Below are 22,430 nucleotides of genomic sequence, written 5' to 3'. Positions count from 1 at the left end.
CTCACTCGGGTTTGGAGATTTAATACGTGGTCAATTTCTCTTTTTTCCTGCACACTTTGTTTAGGTACTTTGTTACGGTATTTTTAATGGAGGTTGATGGATTAAATTATTGACACGGGATAGTATCTTATGGCTTGGATTGGTGTTCTGAGGGTAATGATACGAGATGGATGGTTGACACGTGAATGAAGGGAATTTGTACATGGAATTATGGATGCAATTTTTCGACTCACAAAGGTTATTTGAAGCATGGAACTCAAGAACGGCAGTCTTTATGGCTGGCCAGTCAGGCTAAATTATGATTATGAGAGTTGAATATTTTTATTTGCATATCTACTCATTAATTCGTTGCCTTTCCTCATGTTCCATATGTGGCATTGGAAGGTAAGAGACATGAAAATGCGGGGAACGAAATCAGGCAAAGTGGAGAGAAGCAAAGCAAAGCAAAGAAAAGCAAGAAGAAGAGAAAATGAGACGAGAATGTATACAGTAGTCGGGTCTAGATGTTAAAAAGACTTGGAATAATCAATAAATATTGTTACCTACTCCTTTTGATTCGAGTGTACTTGAGCGAGCGGCTAGACGGGTATGATTTGCATGTGCATGTACTAGTACCTACCCTTCTACCTGCCTATCCATATGAATAATATATAATTTCTAGTACCTGATTCCGTTTGTAGAGTTGCATATGCATGATTATGAAGTTTGGATGGGTGTATGCGAAGCGACCAAAAGAGCTTGACGAAGCAGCTCTTGGGGGGTAGAAAATTGAAGTAGTGCTTTGATTTGTGTACGCAGTACATACTTGTTGAGTAATTTTTTGAGCGTTCGTTAGATTCTGTTTGGATGTAATGAATTTTTGTTTGCATTTTGATTTCTTGGCTACCATTACAATATCCCTTTCCGTGACCATTCCGTAGCATTTCCGTAGGCTTCCTTCCCATGAGGGAATGAATTAATTGGGGATTTGTTTGAGGGAGAGCTGCTTTTAGGTCGAAATTACTGGGGTGAAGAGAATGCATTTGCAATGACGTACCAGTGAGGTACTTTTGTCTATCAGTAATGCGAAGGTTAGGGATGGAAAGGGAGGGATACATATTGTGCCTGGGTATTTCACATGCAGCTTATATTCACGCACTAATCAATCGTTAATCTTTGATTAACATGTTAATTGATCAGAATTTTCCAAGATTAGAGAGTATTCATTCAATATTTCTTTCAGCATTATCATGATCTCAGAGGGGCCAAGAGCTTGATAGCAGATAGGTCCCCTATACTGGGTCAAAATTTAGACTCTAATTGCCGATAGTAGCGTGCAAGCGAAAAGATGGCTTCCACTGGTGCCCGTACGGGTGTCCGTGCTTGCCTTGCTGGTGCCCGGTGAGCTCGGATATTAGCGACGGACGGCGACCTAGACCGAAGAGTTGGGATAATAGATGAAAACTCGAATGGATAGGGCGAGGGACGAGGTTGAGGGATGAGGATGTGATGAATGGTTGATATCGGGGTCTCATCGAAGGGTGGTTATGCAATCGGGACGGATGGGTAAATTAGGAAATGTGCGGTATAGGCGGCAGGCAAGGTATGGAAACGGCAATGGTATGGCGTAGGCACTGCATGTATGAGAACGGATATCGATCCATGGAACGGGTCTTAATTCAGGGTTTGCCTTTAGAAATACGTGCTTGGATACTATCATGTGTGTTGGGGCTTGTTTATCCAAACGAAATCTTTCAGGCTTGGTTATGGAGCTTGCAAATCGATAATGATGTAAGGTCATCGAAGTTCCATTGAATGAAATTCAAGGACCAAAGAAAGTTTGAGTGAACGGAAGAAATCAAAATATCGTTGGATTTTCTTATGTCGAGGTTTTATGGATTCATTGCGTATTGCGTATTGAATTGCTGCTACCCTGAGTTGCTAGTGCTAAGGTTACATGGAGTACATGAAAAGCTATAGCTAAGCTGTGTGTACCTGAGTATATCCGCCGGAGGTATTTGGATGCTATGTAATTCACAGACCTTGTATCTATCTATATGCACGTCAGTCCTGACCGTCTTTAAACAGCCTTGAGTGGCCCCAAGCAGCAGTTAATCAATATTCGTTGAATGCATAGCTAATTCTGGTGGATAAAAATGTTTCCCTGTTCGAGTACTCGTACCTTGTTGGGAGACCTCGCTAGTATAGGTATGTAGAGCTACATATATACGTACGGCGGGGTCGAATCAGCGATAAAATGGGAACGGACAACAAGGACGTTATCAAGGGTGGTAGGATTGATGGGGGCGGGGGCGAGGGGGGTGGCTCGGGTGGTTGTTATGGTTGGTTTATCATTTCAGGAGAGGAGTGGGGTTTCAGCTGTGAGCTTTGAGCTTTTGAAGTCTAGACTGTGCCAGGTCCTCAGATGGAATAATTAAATGTACGAAGTATGGAGGCTGTCTTCCATTCATAGATAGACGTATGATTAAAGAATACTACCTATATACGAGACCCTGGTTTTGGAGGGGATTTCTGGAGAATCATGAACGAATAAATAAAGATAGTTACTCCATACCTCCATATAAAATTCAATAGTTGTTCTGAATGAAGGTTCTGCTTATCCTTATCTCTATCCACATATTTCTCTTCATCTTACATGCGTACCTAGGCTATCCATCTATGAAGGATTATCTACACCACGATCCATAATGATAGGTGTCGAGATTATGGATGAGGGGTACCGCTCCGTATGTTACATATGTACATGTATGAAGGATCACATATATTGAATTCCACTCGGTTTACTTGCTCTTTTTATTCACGTCAGGGTTGAAGCGATTGACGATCATTCATCTGATCCATCGACGATTCTCTAACTGCATGTTGATTTTTTGTTTGCATTTTGGGTAGTCGTGATTCGTAATTCTTCATCGTGCCAAATTATCGTGCATCGCGTTGAACGTCGAAGAATTCGGAATGGTCGGTATATTGTTCATAGGACTAGCTCTATGGACGTTGCTGCTGTGGAAAGTGGGAAATGCGTATAATGGATTCTTGGAATCTAGAAGGATAGCACAGAAAACTGGATTTCCGGTTATTGAGACGCGTGGGTGTATTCAATGTTTGGACTGAAAGGAAATGAAGGCGCTGATGTTAAAGGGTTGTTCTAGCTCTTGCGCCAATCGGATTAAAAAATATCTTGACATTGAAATTTATTATTCCAATTCTGAGGAGATTACCTGGAACGAAGCATTGGGAATGGCTATAGTAAGTTTCTCTTCTCTCAATTATTGCACCCCCAATTCCAAAAACACCCCCTAGAAAATAGCCCATCAAACCATTTAACATCCCCATAGCATAGCCAACCACCGCAATTCCTTCCTCAATCTCCGCTCTTCCTATGATCTCCATGGAGACACCTACATATTCGCGGCCACGAACCTCAATCTATTACGCACGACAAACGCAGAGTTGATAGCGCAATTCACAACGCGAAAAAATGATTTCGTTAAGCCCGTGAAGAATTATAAGGTGTTGGAATTTTTTGGGAAGAATATTGTGACAATTGAAGGGGAGGAATGGAGGAGACATAAGAAGGTGGTGGGGAAGAGCTTTGGTGAAAAAAGTATAAAGTTGGTTTGGGCGGAGAGTATCAGACAAGCGGAGGCGATGATTAGAATTTGGGGGAGGAGAAGTAGAAGTAGCGAGAAGGGTCAAGAGGAGTTGAGAGTGGAAGATGCGGGGAGTGATACGGCAATTCTAAGTTTGCATGTCATTTGCGCTGTGGGATTTGGAGTACCACAGTTGTGGGAAGGAGATGAGGAAGTAGATGTGGGTATTGGAGATTTGAAGATTGAAGGGGAAGAGATGCCGAATTTGGGTTTGAGTAAACCGGTTGGAGAACATTCATTGGGATTCAAAGATTGCGTTAATACAGTTTTGAGTAGTCTTCTTGTGAGCAACAACAGAATGAAATTCATAGAGACACAGAGGTACTAATCGTGATGTAGCTCATATTATTATGGCCGCAATGGATGTTGAGTAAGTCACTTGATTCCTCTCCAAGCATTCGTTCTTCTGACGTTTCAAGAACTTTCACCTATAAAGCGCCATGGAAAGGTGTACAAAGCGTTTAAAGAAACAAATCAATATGTTACCGGACTACTCGAGCATAAAAAGAAGCAAATATCAGCTGGAGATTATGATAAAGTTACCATGGACCTAATGGGTGAGATCGCAACTATCATTTGCAATCCATTCCGATGACACTAACAATATCAAGGGAATATGCTCAAAGCATCCACTGAGACTCTGAACTCCCCTAAGGACCCCATGGTATCAAATCGGAATGAAGACTTGCCCCTCACCGAAGCCGAAATAAAATCAAATGCCTTTATATTTCTCCTCGCCGGCCATGAAACAACTGCATCCAGCATTCAGCTTTGTTTCGTCTACCTCGCCATTTCCGTCTTGTCTCAGACATCTATGCAAGCTGATATCGACTTGATTATTGGCTCAAAGAAGCCACAGCATTGGACATATACGCGTGATTTTCCAAAATTGTACAATAGTATGGTAGGAGCGGTGTTGAATGAAGAATTGAGATTAATGCCGATAGCGGATACAATACCGAAGATTGCTGTAGGGAAACAGAAGGTTATAGTTGATGGAGTAGAGAAAGTGGTGCCGGAAGGATGTTTTATTCATCTGAATACTGTAGGGACACATAGGAACCCGAGGTACTGGCCTCATAGGATTTCAAAGGAAGGAAGCACGGATTTGAATGATTTTGTACCGGAAAGATGGATTGTAGAGAAAGTGGAAGAGCGCCAAGAGATGAAACATGCGGATGAGGATGAAGATGAGGATTCGGCAAAGGATGAAATTGACAATGAGAGCTCTACACTATTTAAACCAGTCAAAGGAGCATTTATACCTTTTAGCGAGGGACCACGCGCTTGTCCGGGCAAGAAATTCGCGCAGGTGGAAATGATTGCTGTTTTGACTGTGATATTTCAGAAATATAGTGTGGAGTTGGATGTGTCTAGATGGGCGAGTGATGGGGAAGTACAGAGGATGAATGATGAAGAGAGGAGAGAAGTCTATGAAAAAGCTATTATAGAAACGAAGGAGGTGCTTAGAAGATGCAATCAAGCGCAAATAGTGTTGAAGATGGCGCAAGAGGATAGAGTGCCGTTGAGGTTTGTGGAAAGGGGAAAGGAGAAATTCCGTGGCTTGTGAGAGTGAGTGTGTAGGGGGAGAAGTGGATGTCTATTATAAAAACAAATGAATAATACCTTTTTCCTGCGATTGAAGGTTGGAGTATTTATATCTTGTCTCTAAGACTTTCTTTGCCACCAAACATCGAATAGTTGAATCAATCCAGCCTACGGAGGTGGTTATTGTAGCATTTGAACTGGATGTCCAGGTAGGGTGGCAAGGGTGGGCACTCGCAAAGGGATGGGCCATGAAGGAAAGAGCTTAGCGTGTGCTGAAAGTCATCACCAGCACCTACCTAGGTATACCGTACCTAGATCTAAGCCTTCGGCAGTAAGCTTAAGCTTAGGAACTTTTATCCGCAAAGTCTATCGTTAGTAGTAAGACCTTCGTTGAATGGATTGATTTTGATAGGATTATCAAGTCATAGATTGTAGCTACGGGAGCTTTTCTATAATTTTGTGTATTAAATTTGGTGGAATGTTTTGTTAGGAACGACGAGTACAGAGGGAGACAAATAGGAAATGTTGATGTTGGAGCTAAGGGGAAGAATGACGATTGCAAATCCTGGCTTGTCCCAGGCTTGTGTGTACGAGCACGAGCACTGTCTTGTATATACGTAGGTATCTATACGTATCGATACATTTATATACGTAATTGGGATATTTCCTGAAACAATCGAACTATAGTTAGAATTGTGCTCCCGAATAGATGTACGTGGAGGTCTGCACTAATTAATCAATTGCGCACCTAGGTAGGTTTGTCGCTGGACAAAAGGTCATTGAGTTAAGATTTACATCAACACCACAGCTGAGCTTCGGAAGTGCGACACAAAAGTAAGAGCCAGAAAGTAATCAGTAAAAGCCACCATATTTATGAACATTTATTCATCTCCGGTGGTTAAAGACATACCTACCTAGTAGCATTATCGACATCAAAACTTCTCATCAATTACACCTACCTACCTACGATACAAGCAATATAATAAACTTCAACAATACTCGAGTACCTTGCAGAAGCATCTCCATCATCCCCATAATCATCCCCATTATTTTCATCAGAATTACCTTTCGCCTCATCATTTCCCCACACATCACACTGCAGGACCATTCAAGATCGATCCACCCACCCGAAATAAACCCTGGCAATATGGTTGAAGAAACTCGAACCCGAAACCAAACCCAAAACCACAACAATAACCTCAACATCATCAATACCGATAGATCCTCATCACCAAATCCAACCAAGAGTATATCACCTACTGGCAGAGCTTCAAATATTACCGGTGATGAGCCTACAGCAACATTGAATCGACGTCGTACCAATCGTTGGTCCACAGATGGAATACCTTCGGGTGGAAGTCGTCGCAGGAGTTCGAATTTCTCGGAATATTCGCTGAACGAATTTAACAAGAGTTTGAGGGATTCAACAGACGACATTTTATTTCCTAAACCTAGCGATATGAAGGAGGAACATAGTCATGATTCTTCACACTGGGATTCGGCCCCTCTAGCCTTTGCCCTTCTGCCAGCAATTGGTGGTCTCTTCTTCACCAATGGAAATTCGGTCATAACCGATATTATGTTACTTGGATTTGCGGCCATTCTGCTGAATTGGTCTGTAAGGGTACCATGTGAGTTATCTGTTTCCAGAAACCTGGAATCCGCCATGTAGAAATGGCAGTGGACCGGCATTGGGGAAGTGTCCATAGTAATCAATGCATGCTAATAATTCAGGGGATTGGTATCATTCAGCACAGTCGATTCGAAAGAAAGAGGTATATAATGAGGAAATGGCTCGGGAAGAAGGAAGCGGGGATGAATGCGCAATGGACTCTACGACCGAGATTCTCGAAGACACGTCGGACGACAAATCGAACTCGCCTTCCAAGACAGAGCGACGCCAGCCTGTACACGAGTCTGCTACCAATGAACTCTATGTTCATGAGATATTGGCTTTATTATCATGTTTCATATTTCCAATAGCCGGGGCATATATACTACACTCAATACGATCACAATTGAGCCGCCCGTCCGAAGGATTGGTCTCGAATTACAATTTGACCATCTTTTTACTAGCATCAGAGCTGAGACCAATGGCACATCTAGTCAGGTTACTACGAGCAAGAACACTGCATTTACAAAGAGTTGTGAATTCACATGCGTACGATGGTTCCAGTGAAAAAAAGGCAGAAGATAATGAAGCGTTGGTCCGAAGATTGGAGGAATTAGAGGCGCGAGCCTCAAATGTAGATTCGTACACCGGAAGCATGCCAGAGCTGGTCCTAAATGGGAAGCAATCGGCAATCCTTACTACAGAAGTTCGCCGCACAATGCAACCGGATTTAGATGCTCTCAACCGAGCTGTACGCCGTTATGAAAAGCGCGCTACACTTCAATCATTCCAAACGGAAAGCCGTCTATTAGATTTGGAAGCACGATTGAATGATGCTATCTCCTTGGCAGCAGCAGCAGCTAATAATTCACAAAGGCGCAGTACTTTCGGAATAATATTCGATTGGATATCCTCAGCTATGATTATCCCATTACAAGCTTTCGGTACTATCGCGAGCCTTCCGCTGAAAACACTTCTCTCGGTGGTTAATTACACCCGATTCCTACTTGGTGGCCAAGAACCAATGGAGAAACCTAAGAGAAATTCGAATGTTCGATATGCGCCTCATTCAAAAGTTATTGATCGTGTACAAAATAAATCAAAGAGATGAGGATTCAACAGTTGGAAAGTTGGAGTTTGGTCATGACCACCATCAAGTTAGATCCAATGAATGAAATGTTTTATGCCACTTTTCTCAACTTCTTGCACGGAATAAATGAAGCAGGTCTGTTCACAAGCCTTTGGAAATACACGTCGTCATAACGACTTTGTGATTGGTTTCCACGAGTTGAATAGTTACACGGAATGTGAGATACGCATCATAGGGGTTCTATTAATCGAGGACGTCACAAATAGTCTATTGTCATGCGGATGTAACGCCTATAAATCCGACTCTATTGTTGACGGCTTCCGATTCAAACAACCTTGAGAGAAAATGGTGGGAAGTCGCTGAAATCTGAAGTTTGTTGATTTACCAAAGAGAAATTGTGAAGAAAAGTAAGAAAGTGTGAGTCAATATGATTCAACATGATTTTTAACAACTCAGAACTCGAGGTTTAAGACTGGACGATGCCCTTTACTTGTGATTCCCAAACATGTTCAGATTTATTTATTCTCCCGCACTCTAAACCTTTCCAGCCTCAGCCTAACAACAATGCCACTCAAGTCGGATATTCACATCAATGTTGCAAAGTTTGAGCCAAGCAATACATCGGCAGGTACAGCTAAAGCTAATGAGGATTTGATCAACTTGCTGAGGGATGGTCCAAAATGGTTTGAGGTATGGTTGTCAATTTATCTACAGTTCTTTCACTACTTACTGTAAATTTCCAGATGGGTGCCTCAAAATATCGTAAGATGAGGGATGCTGGGGAAACTCCCATCCCGAAGCCTAAACTCTTACCAGATGGTCTCGACATAGAAATCCCTTCTCGTGATAGTGATCGAGCAATCCCTTGTCGTTTAATATATCCATCTTGGCGCAAAACTATCGAGGAACGAAAGAAGACAAGAGCAATCGGATACCTTATACATGGCGGTGGATGGGTTCTTGGCGATCACCATTCTGCCGATATTCTCCTCCAGTTTTATGCCGATGCTGGAGACCTGGCAATTGTGTTAGTTGGTTATAGACTTGCTCCAGAATATCCTTTTCCATGTGGTCCAAATGATTGTATTGACGTGGGAGAATACTTGGTCAAGCATGGGAAAGGGGTTTTCGGTAGTTCATTGAAATTTATTGGGGGAGAGGTATGTGGGGTCTTTTACAATCATATGATGTATCTACTAATACTACTTTATAGAGTGCAGGTGCTCACTTATCTTTACTCGTCGCCTTCCATCTTCTCAAAAATCTTCCTGATTTTAAGTTGTCCGGGCTAATTCTCCATTGCGGTATATACGATCTCACAATGCTCCCTCAATGTCGGAATTTCGTTCGTCCAAATTTAATACTCGACCACGATTTGATGCGTAAATTCGTCAACGCATTCCTTCCAGATATGTGTGACGAACAAAAGAAAGATCCTCTCATATCACCATACTATGAAGATCTTGAAAAATTCAGAGGAAGATTGCCAAGTGCTCTTTTCACATGTGGTACGGAAGATCCGTTACTAGATGATTCGGTAACAATGGCCACAAAGTGGATGATGATGGGTGGGGAGGCCATCATTAAAATTTATACCGGGGCGCCGCATGCGTTTATTAATATGAAGGATAAGTTGAAGGAAGCAATGGATGCACAGGAAGATACGAAGACCTGGATAATTGATAGTATGGCGGAATTATGAGGAATTCTTTAGGGTGTGTGGGAAATGGGATTTGTGGCATGGGGTTTCGTTGCTTGTTTGAGATGAAAAGGAACGTCGAAGAGAAATGTGGGTATTTTGATGCGGAATACTGGAGGAGGTGATTGCGTAGAAATGTTGTTTCGATATAGATTACATTGGGAATCTTTTCTATTCGGACTTTTTCTTTTCCTTATCAGCCCTACTTTGATCACTATATATCATATAAATTTCTGTGGCTACAAAACTTATGGTTTCAACATTTGATAGTAGCTTTTGGTGATATGAAAAGCCATCCAAATCAAGACCTTCAATTTTGAATTCGTGTTCCCCAACCGAACATGGAAGGATTCAGATTATTAAATGATGGAAGGTAAACTTACTTGTGGATGTCGATCGGAAGATGTTTTAATTTTACGCGATCGCATCAACATCATCGATTATGGATCACATCAGCAGCCAAACCAGGTTCCCAAAAATGACCACACGAACTTAAAACCGAACTTTTAAGGTACAGCAGCTTCAGAAACATGGGTTCCTGTATTTTATTACTAAATGTACCTTCAATGACGCATTCATTGCATGTGCTTGAAAGACGATGCAACATCCCTTGAGATGTCACTTCCGCTAGTGTGTGAAGTATGGGAACACTTGTGTACAGTATAATTTTAGGGTGAATATAGAATTGACATGAATTTATTTTATTTTTGCATTGCTTGGGAGTTTATCTTCTGAAGATAGGTACCGGATCATAAGTACGTCAGAATGATGGCCCCTTTTATTCTTCTACGTCTTCAATGTATTTTTGATTCATTTTCCTGTTCCTGTAATATTCTTTCCGCCCCTCGCCAAATACTCATTGAGGATTTTAGCGTCTCGGTTCCCCTTTCTCGCTATACCCGATGAGTTGCTCAATAAGATTTTCTTTGGCCAACCACATCACATCATTGGATTCCTTAATAGAAAAATAGGAAATTCACATACTTTGCTGAGAAGTGTCTCGGGTTCTGATTTGAATTTCTTATTGAGAGTTTGAGCTGAGGAATGAAACTGAGTGGATTGTAATCATTCATGCTGGGATTTTGCGGTCCCTTTACGAGCTCTTTGATTGATAATTTTACTTTTATCTCTATTAAGTTTCCGGCAGCTGAGATGGGGTTTTCTCAATAGAAAGACCATTTCATCGAGAAGATGAAGACTACAAGCTTTACAAATTTACTCAAGGCAGGAATGGTCGATCCTCCCCTAAAATAACCTCTTGATAATACCTGAGCCGATCTGTCTATCACAAACACGTCTCGCGGGAATCTCCACCTCCCATGATAGCTTAAACATCAAAATAGAAATATTCTTTGTTCCATCCTCCTCTCTTGTTTCTACTTGACTGAACTGCCTGCTATCATCTCAATCTACTTCAATTTGTTTCGGCACATTCGTGTCCGTCTCCACTTCCTATACTGAGAGTCAATTACTGCTATGTCGAAGAGAGGTGATATTCAGATATCTACCTCTCATCCCTTGACATTCATTCAACTTTACCTCATACTCTCAGAAGCACATTGCATTTCAACATCATGACAACGATCATAAGCACAGGACCCGATCCACCAGGTGTTCATTATCCCATCTCCCCCAATGCTATTACACTGCCGATATTCTCAATAATTTTTATACTACTTCTCATCGTTCCATTCCGCCTCCTGTATCGCGTCAGCAATATAGCCGCCTGCTCCCTCGTCATCATAAACATAATTTCTCTCATCTTTGTCGCCATGAATGCTCTCCTTTGGCCAACCGACTCCCTCACCTCTCGATTCTCTGGCAATATAGTCTGCGATATTCAAGTACTGATTCGTCAAGCCCTCTACACAGCCATGACCTCAACAACATGTTGCATATCTTTATTTCTGGCAAGAGCAGTGAATACGGATAATGCATGTATGCATGAAACTCGAGCGATGAAAAGAAGAAGAGTAGCGAAGGATTGTGCTTTTTGTTTTACGATTCCAATTTTACAAGTAGCGCTGCATTACACAATACAAAGTAATAGGTTCACGGTTATGACAATTTATGGATGTGTGGATGCGACAGATTTGAGTTGGCCAAGTATTGTTATTTTGCACATCTGGCCACTCATTTTTGCATGTTTGAATTGTTATTTTGCTTGTATGTATTGTGGTACTCTTCATTTACATCATTTGAGAGGCAAATTTTGGGAAACAAACTAACGAAATCAATAGTTCTAGTAATTTATCGTCTCCGTCGGCATCGCACAAATTTTACCAGTACTCTTTCCTCTTCCTCTTCGGGACTCAGTCCTCGCCGCTTCTTTAAACTTTTTTCAATGTCCCTCATGCTTCTCTTGATCTATTTTCCAGTCGTTATTTATTATTTCTATCTCAATGTTAGCTGGCCTTTACATGCATATTCGTGGTCATATATTCATGATCCTACATATTGGCATTCGATCATCTTTTGGAGAATTGCAGATGCACCAAAGGGTATGCAGTACGATGCATGGAATTGGGTTGCTTTAGCGTTTTTAATTGTGGTATTTTGGGGTTGTAATGGTGAGGGGATGGAGATTTATAGAAGGGGATTGTGTAAATTGGGATTGGCGAGATGTTGGCCGAGATTGAGGATGAGCATGCATGAAAGGAAGATGGAGAAGAAGGAGAGGGATAGTAGGATGGGAATGAGTAATGGAACTGTGAATGGGAGTTGGGCAGGTCGATTTGATTTGATTACCAAGACAATTCATTATTTTGAAGATCAGGAGGCAAAAAGTAGGAAACAAAGCGTAGCTACGACGACTACATTGGGCAATGAAGTGTAAGTTTCCGATGCCTCTTGGAGTTTCTCCATAACATATGGGTATCAAATCTAACGGATCCATAGAACGAATACCACAAGCCGCAAGCCTTCTCATACCCCAACCTTTAACTCTGTCAACTCCAACAAATTGCCTCGTAACTTCAACATTATGACCGGCTACAATCCCTCAACTCACAAACCTTCCAACGCGACAACTTACGAAAGTATAAATGAGAAAGAGACGTCCCTCTCATCTACATCTACTACTTGCGAGAATCCAGATGTCATCTCCTCGGTTCCAAGGACTGCAAGCCCAAATAATGCTTACTCGAATTTTCCAAATCATGGGGTAGGGGGGAGGGGGGATAAAACCCCGCCAACTTCAGCAAGGATCTGGGCAACCTTTAGAACACATCTCAATCCCATTTCTCTGGCTTCTTCATTTGTTCATGGCAAGAAAACAAATAATCAGGATTCACATACTCGTCATCATCCACACTCCAAATCAAAATCAGCAATCGATCAAAGCGCAAATCTAGACCCAACCATCGGAAATCAAAATTCAACACATACAACCCAAATATGGGCTGCTGGTGCTCTACAAGACACGAATGATATATATAAAGGATCAAATGCAGGGCTACCGACTACTGGGGAATCGACCAAATCCACGTGTGATTATGCAGAGGAAAAATATGATCAAGATGACCTTCTCGCGAATCCTAAACCGGGGACTAGAGCTTATAGGGAGAGAGAAAGACGAGAGATAGTTTCCGAGAGGCAAGAGAGGAAGAAGGTAATGGAGAAGAAGAGAAGTGAAATAGATGAGCAGGGAAATGAAAACAGAGGTAGAGTAGGAGAGGGATTGAATGTTGAAAGGACTTTTGATGTTGTGGAAGAACGGAATATTGGGAGAGCGAGTAGTTCTTGAGAGTTTGTGAAGAGATTGTTCTTGGGATTTGAATGATGGTGGTTTCAATGAATACTTTTCTTTTGCGGCTTGATTTTTTATTTGTCCGCTTTTTCATAGAGATCTTCTAGAATCTCTTAAATAAAATACAGATTTTAATGTATAAAGGGATAATTTCGATTATATATATCATGTCTATCTACTCAGAATTTTACATATTCATAGAAATAATTTTATTATAGTATTGTATTACATACTCAAGTTCTATAGCGAAAATGAAGCCAACCTCACTGAATACTCCAAAATTATCTTATTATCTTAGATTTATTTACTAGTTTTGCTCTCATGAAAGATTCAGAATTACTTTTGGGAGAAACCAGAACAATCTTATAAGTCTTTGAACCCCGAAATAGGTAAGAGGTATACTCGTATTTGGAGAATTGATCCTTAACCCGAATTGGAACAGAGTTCAGCGATTGACTCGTTATCTAGTAGGGTTGATTATTGGAATTTATTTTTATAAATAATTCATTTTTCAATTTCTTCCAAAATAAATTATTCATAAAGAATTTTTTATAAATAATTTATTATTAAACTTCTTTATAAACAATTTATTTATAAAGAATTACTTATGAATAATTTATTTTCTAATTCCTTCAAAATAAATTTTTAATAAAAAATCTCTTAAAAATAATTTCTTTCAAAATCTTCTGAGAAATAAAATATTCATAAAGACTTACTTATAAATAATTTAATTTAAAGCCTTTGCAAAAATAAATTATTTATAAAGAATCACTCATAAATGATTTATTTTATAATTCCTTCAAAATTATCTTCAAAATGCTCTCTTATAAATAATTTATTCCAAACTCATTTTCGAAATAATATATTTATAAAGTCTTACTTATGAATAATTTATTTTCTAATTTCTTTAAAGGTTATCTATTTATAAAGAATCTCTCATAAATAATTTATTTTGGAATTTCTTAAGAATAAATTATTTATAAAGGATTTACTTAAAATAATTTATTATTAAGCTTATTTAGAAATAATTTATTCATAAAGATTCTATTATAAATAGTTTATTATTAAATTTTTTTAGAAATAAACTATTTATAAAGAATCACTTATAAATAATTTATTTTCTAATTCTTTTACAAATAAAATTTTGATTAAGAATCTCTTATAAATAATTTATTTCAAAACCCTTTTGAAAATAAAATATTCATATAGACATACTTATAAATAATTTAATTTCTAATTCCTTTAAAGAAAATTTTTTGTTAAGGATTTCTTATAAATAATTTAATTTCTAATTCCTTTATAGAAACGTTTTTGTCAATGGTTTTTTATAAATAATTTATCTTATAACCCTAAGAAATTTTTTTTATAAAGACTTACTTACAAATAATTTAAGTTGAAGCTTTTTTAGAAATAATTTATTTATAAATTAACTCTTATAAATAATTTATTTTCCATTTTCTTCAAAAGTCAATTATTTATAACAGATATCTTACAAAAAATTTATTTACAAATTAGCTCTTATTAATAATTTATTTCTTAATTTCTTCAAAAGTCAACTATTTATAACGGATCTCTTACAAATAATTTATTTTCTAATTTTTCAAAATAAACTATTTATAAAGAATTTGCTATAAATATTTTTTTCAAAGATTTCATTAAAAATAATCTATTATGAAGCTCCTTTAGAAATACAATATTTATAACTACTTACTTACAAATAATTTAATAGAAAGTCTTTTCAAAAATATATTATTTATTAAAGATTATTTATAAATAATTTATTTTCTAATTGCTTCAAAAATAAATAATTTATTTTACAATCTGCTTAAATATAAACTATTTATAAATACTTACTTATAAATAATTTAATTTAAACTATTTTTAGAAATAAATTATTTTTGAAAAATCACTTATAAATAATTTATTTTCTAATTCCTTTAAAAGATTCTTTTATACAGAATCTCTTATAAATAATTTATTTTTAATTTTTTTTGAAAATCATTTATTCACAATGAATATCTCATGAATAATTTATTTTATGATTTCTTAAAAATAGATTATTCATTCAAACCCTAGTATAAAGAATTTATTATCAAACTTATTTACGAATAATATCTTTCTAAAGATTTTGATATAAATAAATTATTATTGTACTACTTTAGAAATAGATTATTTATAAAAAATTACTTCTGAATAATTTATTTTCTAAACCTATGAAATAAATTTTCAATAAAGAATCTTTTATGAATATATATTTTATAATCCTTTTATAAATAAAATATTTATAAACCTTTACTTATAAATAATTTAATTTAAAATCCTTTCAGAAATAATTTATTTATCAAAAGTTACCTATAAATAATTTATTTTCTATTTCCTTTGAAAGAATTTTTTTTATAAAGATTCTCTTATAAATAATCTATTTTCAATTTTTTTTTAGAAATAATATATCTATCAAGTCTTCCTTATGAAGAATTTATTTCAAATCTTTTTGAAAATAATTTATTTTTTAAAAAAATATTATCAATATTTTATTTTCAAACTCTTTCAGAAATTTATTATTTATCAAGAAAATATTAATCTTGATTTATTTTTAATTTCTCTTAGAAATAAAGTATTTATATAAATGATTTATTAATATTTTATCTTCGAAATTGTTTATAAATAAATTATTTTTAAAGAATCTTAAAATGATTTATCTTTAAAGGAATTCTTATTGATATTTCTTTGAATAACATACAGTTAAAATTCTTTCATATAAATTATTAATAAACCGTATTCGAAAACATTCACCTGTAAAGTAAATATCATAAAGCAATTGATATTAGAATTATTTGAATATAACTTATTTATTCAGATAATATAAAAAATAACAGTTCAATAAATTATTTTCGAAATATTTTGTTAACTAATAGATTATTATAAAAAATTTGTTATTAATATTTAACAAAAGTATTACGTTTATTAAGAGAATAGAAAAATTAAATTATTATTATAGTTTTCTTCAAAATAATTATTAGAATCAATACAAGATGACGACTAGTATAGAATATAGGCATGGAACTAGAATAAGACTTTTTATTAATCCCTTCAAAACCTTCCTTTTGAAGCTATATATATAAACTCTTCACTTACTTCCAAACTAATAATCAGCCCAATATCGATTCTATATTAATATCCGTAATAGAGCCCCTCTTTTTAAGTTTTCGTCCTTGAAAACTTTAAAGCTATTTAATGACCGATTACTATTATATCAACCTCTTTTTCTAAGCCTTATTAACTCCTACAGTAACAAGCTAGTATTGTAATACCTATATTCTCATTTTATGAGATTTTGCTTTTCCATAACTCTTAAAAAAAGCTACACCGTAATATAAGAATACTAAGAATTAATTTAATCTATAAAATCCAATTTATCCTTGAGATTTGAAAATCATAAAAAATTCAAAAAATTCGAAAAAGAAATCGATTTGTTTTCAATAAAATAATGGTTTGTATTCGATATTTATATTCGATATAGTTTTGCCTCTCCCTTCTTCAGCTTTCATCCTCAAAAGCATATAAAAGATATAAATTTAGAATTTGATAATAGTTCACTAATAAATAATATTCCATTTTCTGAAAGTGATAGAATCCTGCAAATTAATTAAATTAAATACTCTTAAAATCCTGAGAATGATAGAATTCTATAAGCTAACCGGGCTAATACTCTCAGAATCCGAAAATCCTTAAAAAAAATAAAAAAAATTTATTTGTAAAGATTTCAAAAAAAAAAAATGTATGCTTATAAAAGTAATCTTATATTAATTTATTTCAAATGTAGTTCAAAAATAATTTATTTCTAATAAGTTTCTTATAAACAATTTGTTTATAGAGAATTTCTATTAGTTCGAAAAAGATACGTAAGATATAGTTCCTACCATTAGTAGGCCCCTAAATGTTTATTTATATTCAATCTAAAAAGCCAGCTAATTGAGAAAATAGTAGGCCTTATATAAGCACTACTGAAAGAGCTAATCTCTTTCGCATTCGCCTAAATACCTTTAATATAGTAGCCATTGTATTGAAATCATTCCTTTGAAATGAATACCCTTGTTTATACAATTTCGCAAATAAATTATTTATAAAAGTAATCCTATAAATAATTTATTTCAAATGAATTTCAAAAAAAATTTATTTCTAATAAGTTTCTTATAAATAATTTATTTCTAATACGTCTCTTATAAATAAATTATTTTTAAGGAATTTTGAAATTAAATTATTTATAAAAGTAATCTTATAAATACTTTATTTCTAATATGTCTCTTATAAACAAATTATTTATAAAAGTAATCTTATAAACATTTTATTTTAAATAAATTTCAAAAAAAATTTATTTATAAGGAATTTCCTACAAATAAATTATATATAATGATCTACTTCAAATAATTTCTTGTCAAGGAATTTCAATAATAAATTATTTATAAAGAATTACTTATGAATAATTTATTTTCTAATTCCTTCAAAATAATTTATTTATAAAAGTAATCTTATAAATATTTTATTTCAAATGAATTTCAAAAATAATTTATTTATAAGGGATTTCCTATAAACAAATTATTTATAAAGTATTTCGAAAAAAATTACATATAATAATCCTCTTATAAATAATTTCTTATCAAGGAATTTCAAAAATAAATTATTTTTATGAATGATTTTACAAATAATTTATTTATAAAGGATTTTGAAAATGAATTCTTCACAATGATCTTTTAAAAGTAATTTCTTATCAAAGAATTTCAATAATAAATTATTTATAAAAGTAATCTTATAAATAATTTATTTCGAATAAATTTCAAGAACAATTTATTTCTAATAAGTTTCTTATAAATAAATTATTTATAAAGAATTTCGAAAATAAATTATTTATAAAACTAATCTTACAAATACTTTATTTCAAATCAATTTCAAAAATAATATATTTATAATGTATTTCTTACAAATAAATTAATTACAAAGCATTTTAAATATAAATTATTTTGAAGAACCTTTTTATAGATAATTTATTTCAAAAGAATTCGGAACATAAATTATTTATAAAAGTATCCCACAACTCATCATAGAAGAAGCTACAGATGTTATTTTCAAAATTTCGAATTGTAAGTCGCCATCTATTTCTCCATTCCAACCTCGATGTTGATTAGAGAAATTCTAGATTCTGGCGATGAGTCTGACAAGATTCTTCCACCTCTCCTGCGCGTAAAGACACCAAGTCCTCCTCTCCTACCTCAATCCAAAACTCAGCCCAACGACCACAAGCTTCCGGCCACAATGATGATGATAAGCCCGAAGCCGTCGAGGTATGTAGCACCACTGAAATTATCAATTTCTTTAGCCGTTGCTGACCTGCGCGAAGCAAATCGTCGCCACCTGTGCCAAAACTATCCACATTCTAGAACCAAAAGTAAGACAAACGATGATCAGGTAACAAAGTTGCTCCGCAAACTTGGGGAAAAGGAATGTTTGATCATGCAGCTCCAAATACAAAATACCCTCACTCGCAACCTTCGATCAGTCAGCAAAAACTTTGACAAAGTCACCAAACTCGAATCCCTTTGGACCCAACATGAGAAAGTCCAGAGATACCTAATGTACGGTATGAAGGTCGAGGCAGGTGGCGACGGAACGGCAAATGACGAGGAAGTTGATGTCAGAATGTAAGTTATTGAGGACGGGAAGTTCGCGAGTACGGAAAATGGATCCAGAATATTCATTTAGTTACCGTAAATTTCCACCACATCGTCAATGTTGGTTCTATACAATAACATTAACTCAATAAACAAATTCCAGTCCCGATAATTCTCTAACATTTGTTTGCTTGACTCTGATTTTGACCCATTTATGTGAAAGTGATGTCTTAAGTATGTGAAAGTGATGTCTTAAGTATGTAGAGTCATGAACCAGGTATTTGGCTGTCGTCTCACATTCACATCTAGCCTCTCATTTCTGCACCACCGAAAAAGCATTCTATTCAATCCGTCTATCATCTTCGCCACCCACCCATTTCCGCATCTCGAAAAGTTATCATGAATCTTGCGCAGAACAAATCACACAATGTCTGTTACTTTCACACCATTGTCATCATCATCTTTCATGCATAATTCCAAAATCTCGAGATTTCATAAATATCAGGAGAAATGATTGTTTGGCCACCTCCATATATTACAAATAAGCTACCAATAACAACCTATCTACTACAATCCATCCCAGGGTTAGAAGACCATTATCCTTCCACTTTATTTTAACCATTAGCGTAAATAAAACAATGTCAAGCCCCCCCATTATACCATCCTTTATATCAATACAAACTCAAAATTTAGTATTATTAAATTTTATCAGTCTTCTCAACAATAACTATTATTTCCTCGACATCCTTTATAGCAAGTTTTTCTGATCTCTCAATCGCCTTCTTTAGAAATGTGATCTTCATCTGGCCTCCAATTAGACCCCATTCACAATGTCCATTATTTCCTGTTCCATGAACTTGGATTTATTATTCGCCCCTACAAAAACAATCCGTCTACTATTCTTTCATACCTCAACCTGCTCATGCAACTTGTTCCTTAGACCTATATTGCTGTACACTCGATTGGCTATGTTAATCATCTTCTGATATATATCTTCAAGCTTACCAGCCTTACTTTTCTATACCCAGGAGTTAGTTAACTTCCCGAAATCTTGTAAACATTGCCTTACTACAATTCTTTCCATTGCCGGATAAGCAAACGAATCAAGAACGACAATCTTTGCAAGTAGGTTCTTGCCCACATCCTTAACGCCAGCATTCAATTCCCCGACCAACCCACGTAATTCTTCCATTAACTCTTGTTCGTGTGTGACTGCTGCAGACAATCTCTCTTTCAGCAAATTCGAATCCCTCCGATTTTTCAAATTCGAAACCAACACTCCCTCAAGGTCGCTGAGTCCCTCACAAATCGCCCTCACCCATTCGCTATTGACAATCAATAATTTCGATTCCGTTATGCTACAAATCTCATTAGCTTATTCCTATAACATTGCCATCAATCAAGCCTTATACATTTCCAAGCTCATCTAATAACATAAAGATCCAAATCAATAATAATTCCGATAAATTTATAAATGATTTCGAAAATAAATTTTTCTAATAAGTTTTCTATAAATAATTTCTCTATAAGGCATTTTGAAAAGAATTCATTTATAATGATATGTTTATAAAGAATTTATTTATAAACGATTACGAAAATAATTTTTTTCTAATAAGTTTCTTATAAAGAATTTAATTATGAAGAATTTCAATAATAAATTATTTATAAGAATATCTTTACAAATAATTTATTTATAAAGAATTATGAAAATAAACTTTTTCTAATAAGATTTTATAAATAATTTATTTATAAAGCATTTAGAAAAAAAAATTCATAACGATATCTTTATAAATAATTTATTTAAAAAGAGTTTAGAAAATAAAATATTTATAAGAATATCTTTACAAATAGTTTATTTTTAAATAATTTCGAAAACTATCTTTTTCTAATAAGTTTCTTATAAATAATTTATTTATAAAGAATTTAGAAAATAAAATATTCATAAGGAAATCTTTGTAAATAATTTAATAAAAAAAAATCAGAAAATAAAATATTTATAAGAATATCTTTACAAATAGTTTATTTTGAAATAATTTCGAAAATAATTTTTTTTTAATAAGAATCTTATGAATAATTTATTTATTAATAATTTCGAAAATATTTTTTTCCTAATAAGTCTTTTATAAATAATTTATTTATAAAGAATTTTAAAAATAAATTATTTCTTATGAACCTTTTATAAATAATTTATTTATAAGAGATATCGAAAATAAATTAATCATAAGAATATCTTTATAAATAATTTATTTATAAATAATTATAAGAATGATTTTTTTCTAATAAGATTCTTATCAATAATTTATTTATAATCAATTTCAAAAATAATTTTTTTTTAATAAGATTTTTATAAAAAAATTATTTAAGTTTTATATATATTTATATCCTCTACTTGAGTTTTTTCTATTATTATATTTTTTTATTATTATTTATAATATCAAATAAGACTTTTTATATATTAATAATTCAAATTGTTTTTTAAAAAATAAAAAAATTATTTTTAAATAAATAAAGTATTTTAAAAGAAAAAAAATAAATCAAAAAGTTTAAGGCTTTAAATTTCCCTTAAACTTGAAATATTTATATTAATATATTTTTTTATATATTTTCACTAAATCCTATAATACTTGAAATTATTCTGATTATTTATTTATTCTTTTATAGCCTTTCCTTCTCTTTACTAATTTTCTTTTTTTTATTTATTATAAATAAATAGTTTTCTTTTCTATCTTTTTTGAATATATAAAAAGTCCCAATTTATTTAATTATATCTTATATTAACTAATAACACTTTGCTATACAATAATCAAATTTACTATAATATCAAATTCATTTTTTTTATTTTTTATAATAATAAATTTTTTATAATTATTATCTTAATTTCATTATTTTGCCATTTTTTTTATATTATTAAAATTATATTATATTTTGATATAAATTCTAAACTACAATTCTAGCTTTTATTATATTATAACTTATTTCCTTTCTCCTTTTTATATTTAAAAGAAAAAGCTTTTTATAATATTCTTTTATATCTTAACAATCTAAATTATATTATCTAATCAAATCTTGTATTTTTTATTATTATTTAATTATATATTAATAATATTTAATATAATATATAAATTATTTAGTCTTTTTATAATTAAAAAAATATTATATATATAATTCTTTTAATATTCCTATATCTTGGCGAATAATTCATTGTTTTTATATAATAAGAAAATACCTAATTATCTTTTATATTTACTTTTTTATAGTTTTATATTTTATTATTATATATTATAAATTAATCCTTTATTTTTATATAATATTATTTATATTATTAAATAATTATTTAATATTGTGTAGTATAAATTTTACCTAAAATTCAGGAAAAAGTTATTTAATATAGAGTTTTGAAAATTTATATTTTTAAAT

At 33.6% G+C, this 22,430-nt stretch overlaps 4 protein-coding genes across 4 annotated transcripts; all 4 read left to right on the top strand.

Moving 5' to 3' along the window:
• Window positions 1-2,955: 2,955 nt before the first annotated feature.
• On the top strand, window positions 2,956-5,220 carry EAE98_001414 (uncharacterized protein; the record flags this gene model as incomplete). The annotated part of the gene is made up of 6 exons (XM_038949033.1): window positions 2,956-3,085; window positions 3,150-3,246; window positions 3,336-3,933; window positions 3,990-4,020; window positions 4,070-4,207; window positions 4,262-5,220. The coding sequence occupies 6 exons, from the start codon at window positions 2,956-2,958 to the stop codon at window positions 5,218-5,220; spliced, it is 1,953 nt and encodes a 650-aa protein (XP_038814018.1).
• Window positions 5,221-6,345: 1,125 nt separating this feature from the next.
• Window positions 6,346-7,921, top strand: EAE98_001413 (uncharacterized protein; the record flags this gene model as incomplete). The annotated part of the gene is made up of 2 exons (XM_038949032.1): window positions 6,346-6,829; window positions 6,933-7,921. 2 exons carry the CDS (start codon window positions 6,346-6,348, stop codon window positions 7,919-7,921), a joined length of 1,473 nt encoding a protein of 490 aa, XP_038814017.1.
• A 543-nt stretch (window positions 7,922-8,464) lies between these two features.
• EAE98_001412 (uncharacterized protein) lies at window positions 8,465-9,930 on the top strand (the record flags this gene model as incomplete). Its single annotated transcript, XM_038949031.1, has 3 exons — window positions 8,465-8,590; window positions 8,644-9,060; window positions 9,114-9,930. 3 exons carry the CDS (start codon window positions 8,465-8,467, stop codon window positions 9,600-9,602), a joined length of 1,032 nt encoding a protein of 343 aa, XP_038814016.1. The 3' UTR covers window positions 9,603-9,930.
• Window positions 9,931-11,173: 1,243 nt separating this feature from the next.
• EAE98_001411 (uncharacterized protein) lies at window positions 11,174-13,344 on the top strand (the record flags this gene model as incomplete). The annotated part of the gene is made up of 3 exons (XM_038949030.1): window positions 11,174-11,777; window positions 11,846-12,431; window positions 12,498-13,344. The coding sequence occupies 3 exons, from the start codon at window positions 11,174-11,176 to the stop codon at window positions 13,342-13,344; spliced, it is 2,037 nt and encodes a 678-aa protein (XP_038814015.1).
• Window positions 13,345-22,430: the final 9,086 nt, after the last annotated feature.

This window comes from Botrytis deweyae (assembly GCF_014898535.1).
Source record: "Botrytis deweyae strain B1 chromosome Unknown BDEW_003, whole genome shotgun sequence".
Taxonomy (NCBI): domain Eukaryota; kingdom Fungi; phylum Ascomycota; class Leotiomycetes; order Helotiales; family Sclerotiniaceae; genus Botrytis; species Botrytis deweyae.
Note: the sequence above shows the minus strand (reverse complement) of the source record. Positions and strands in the feature narration are given on the sequence as shown.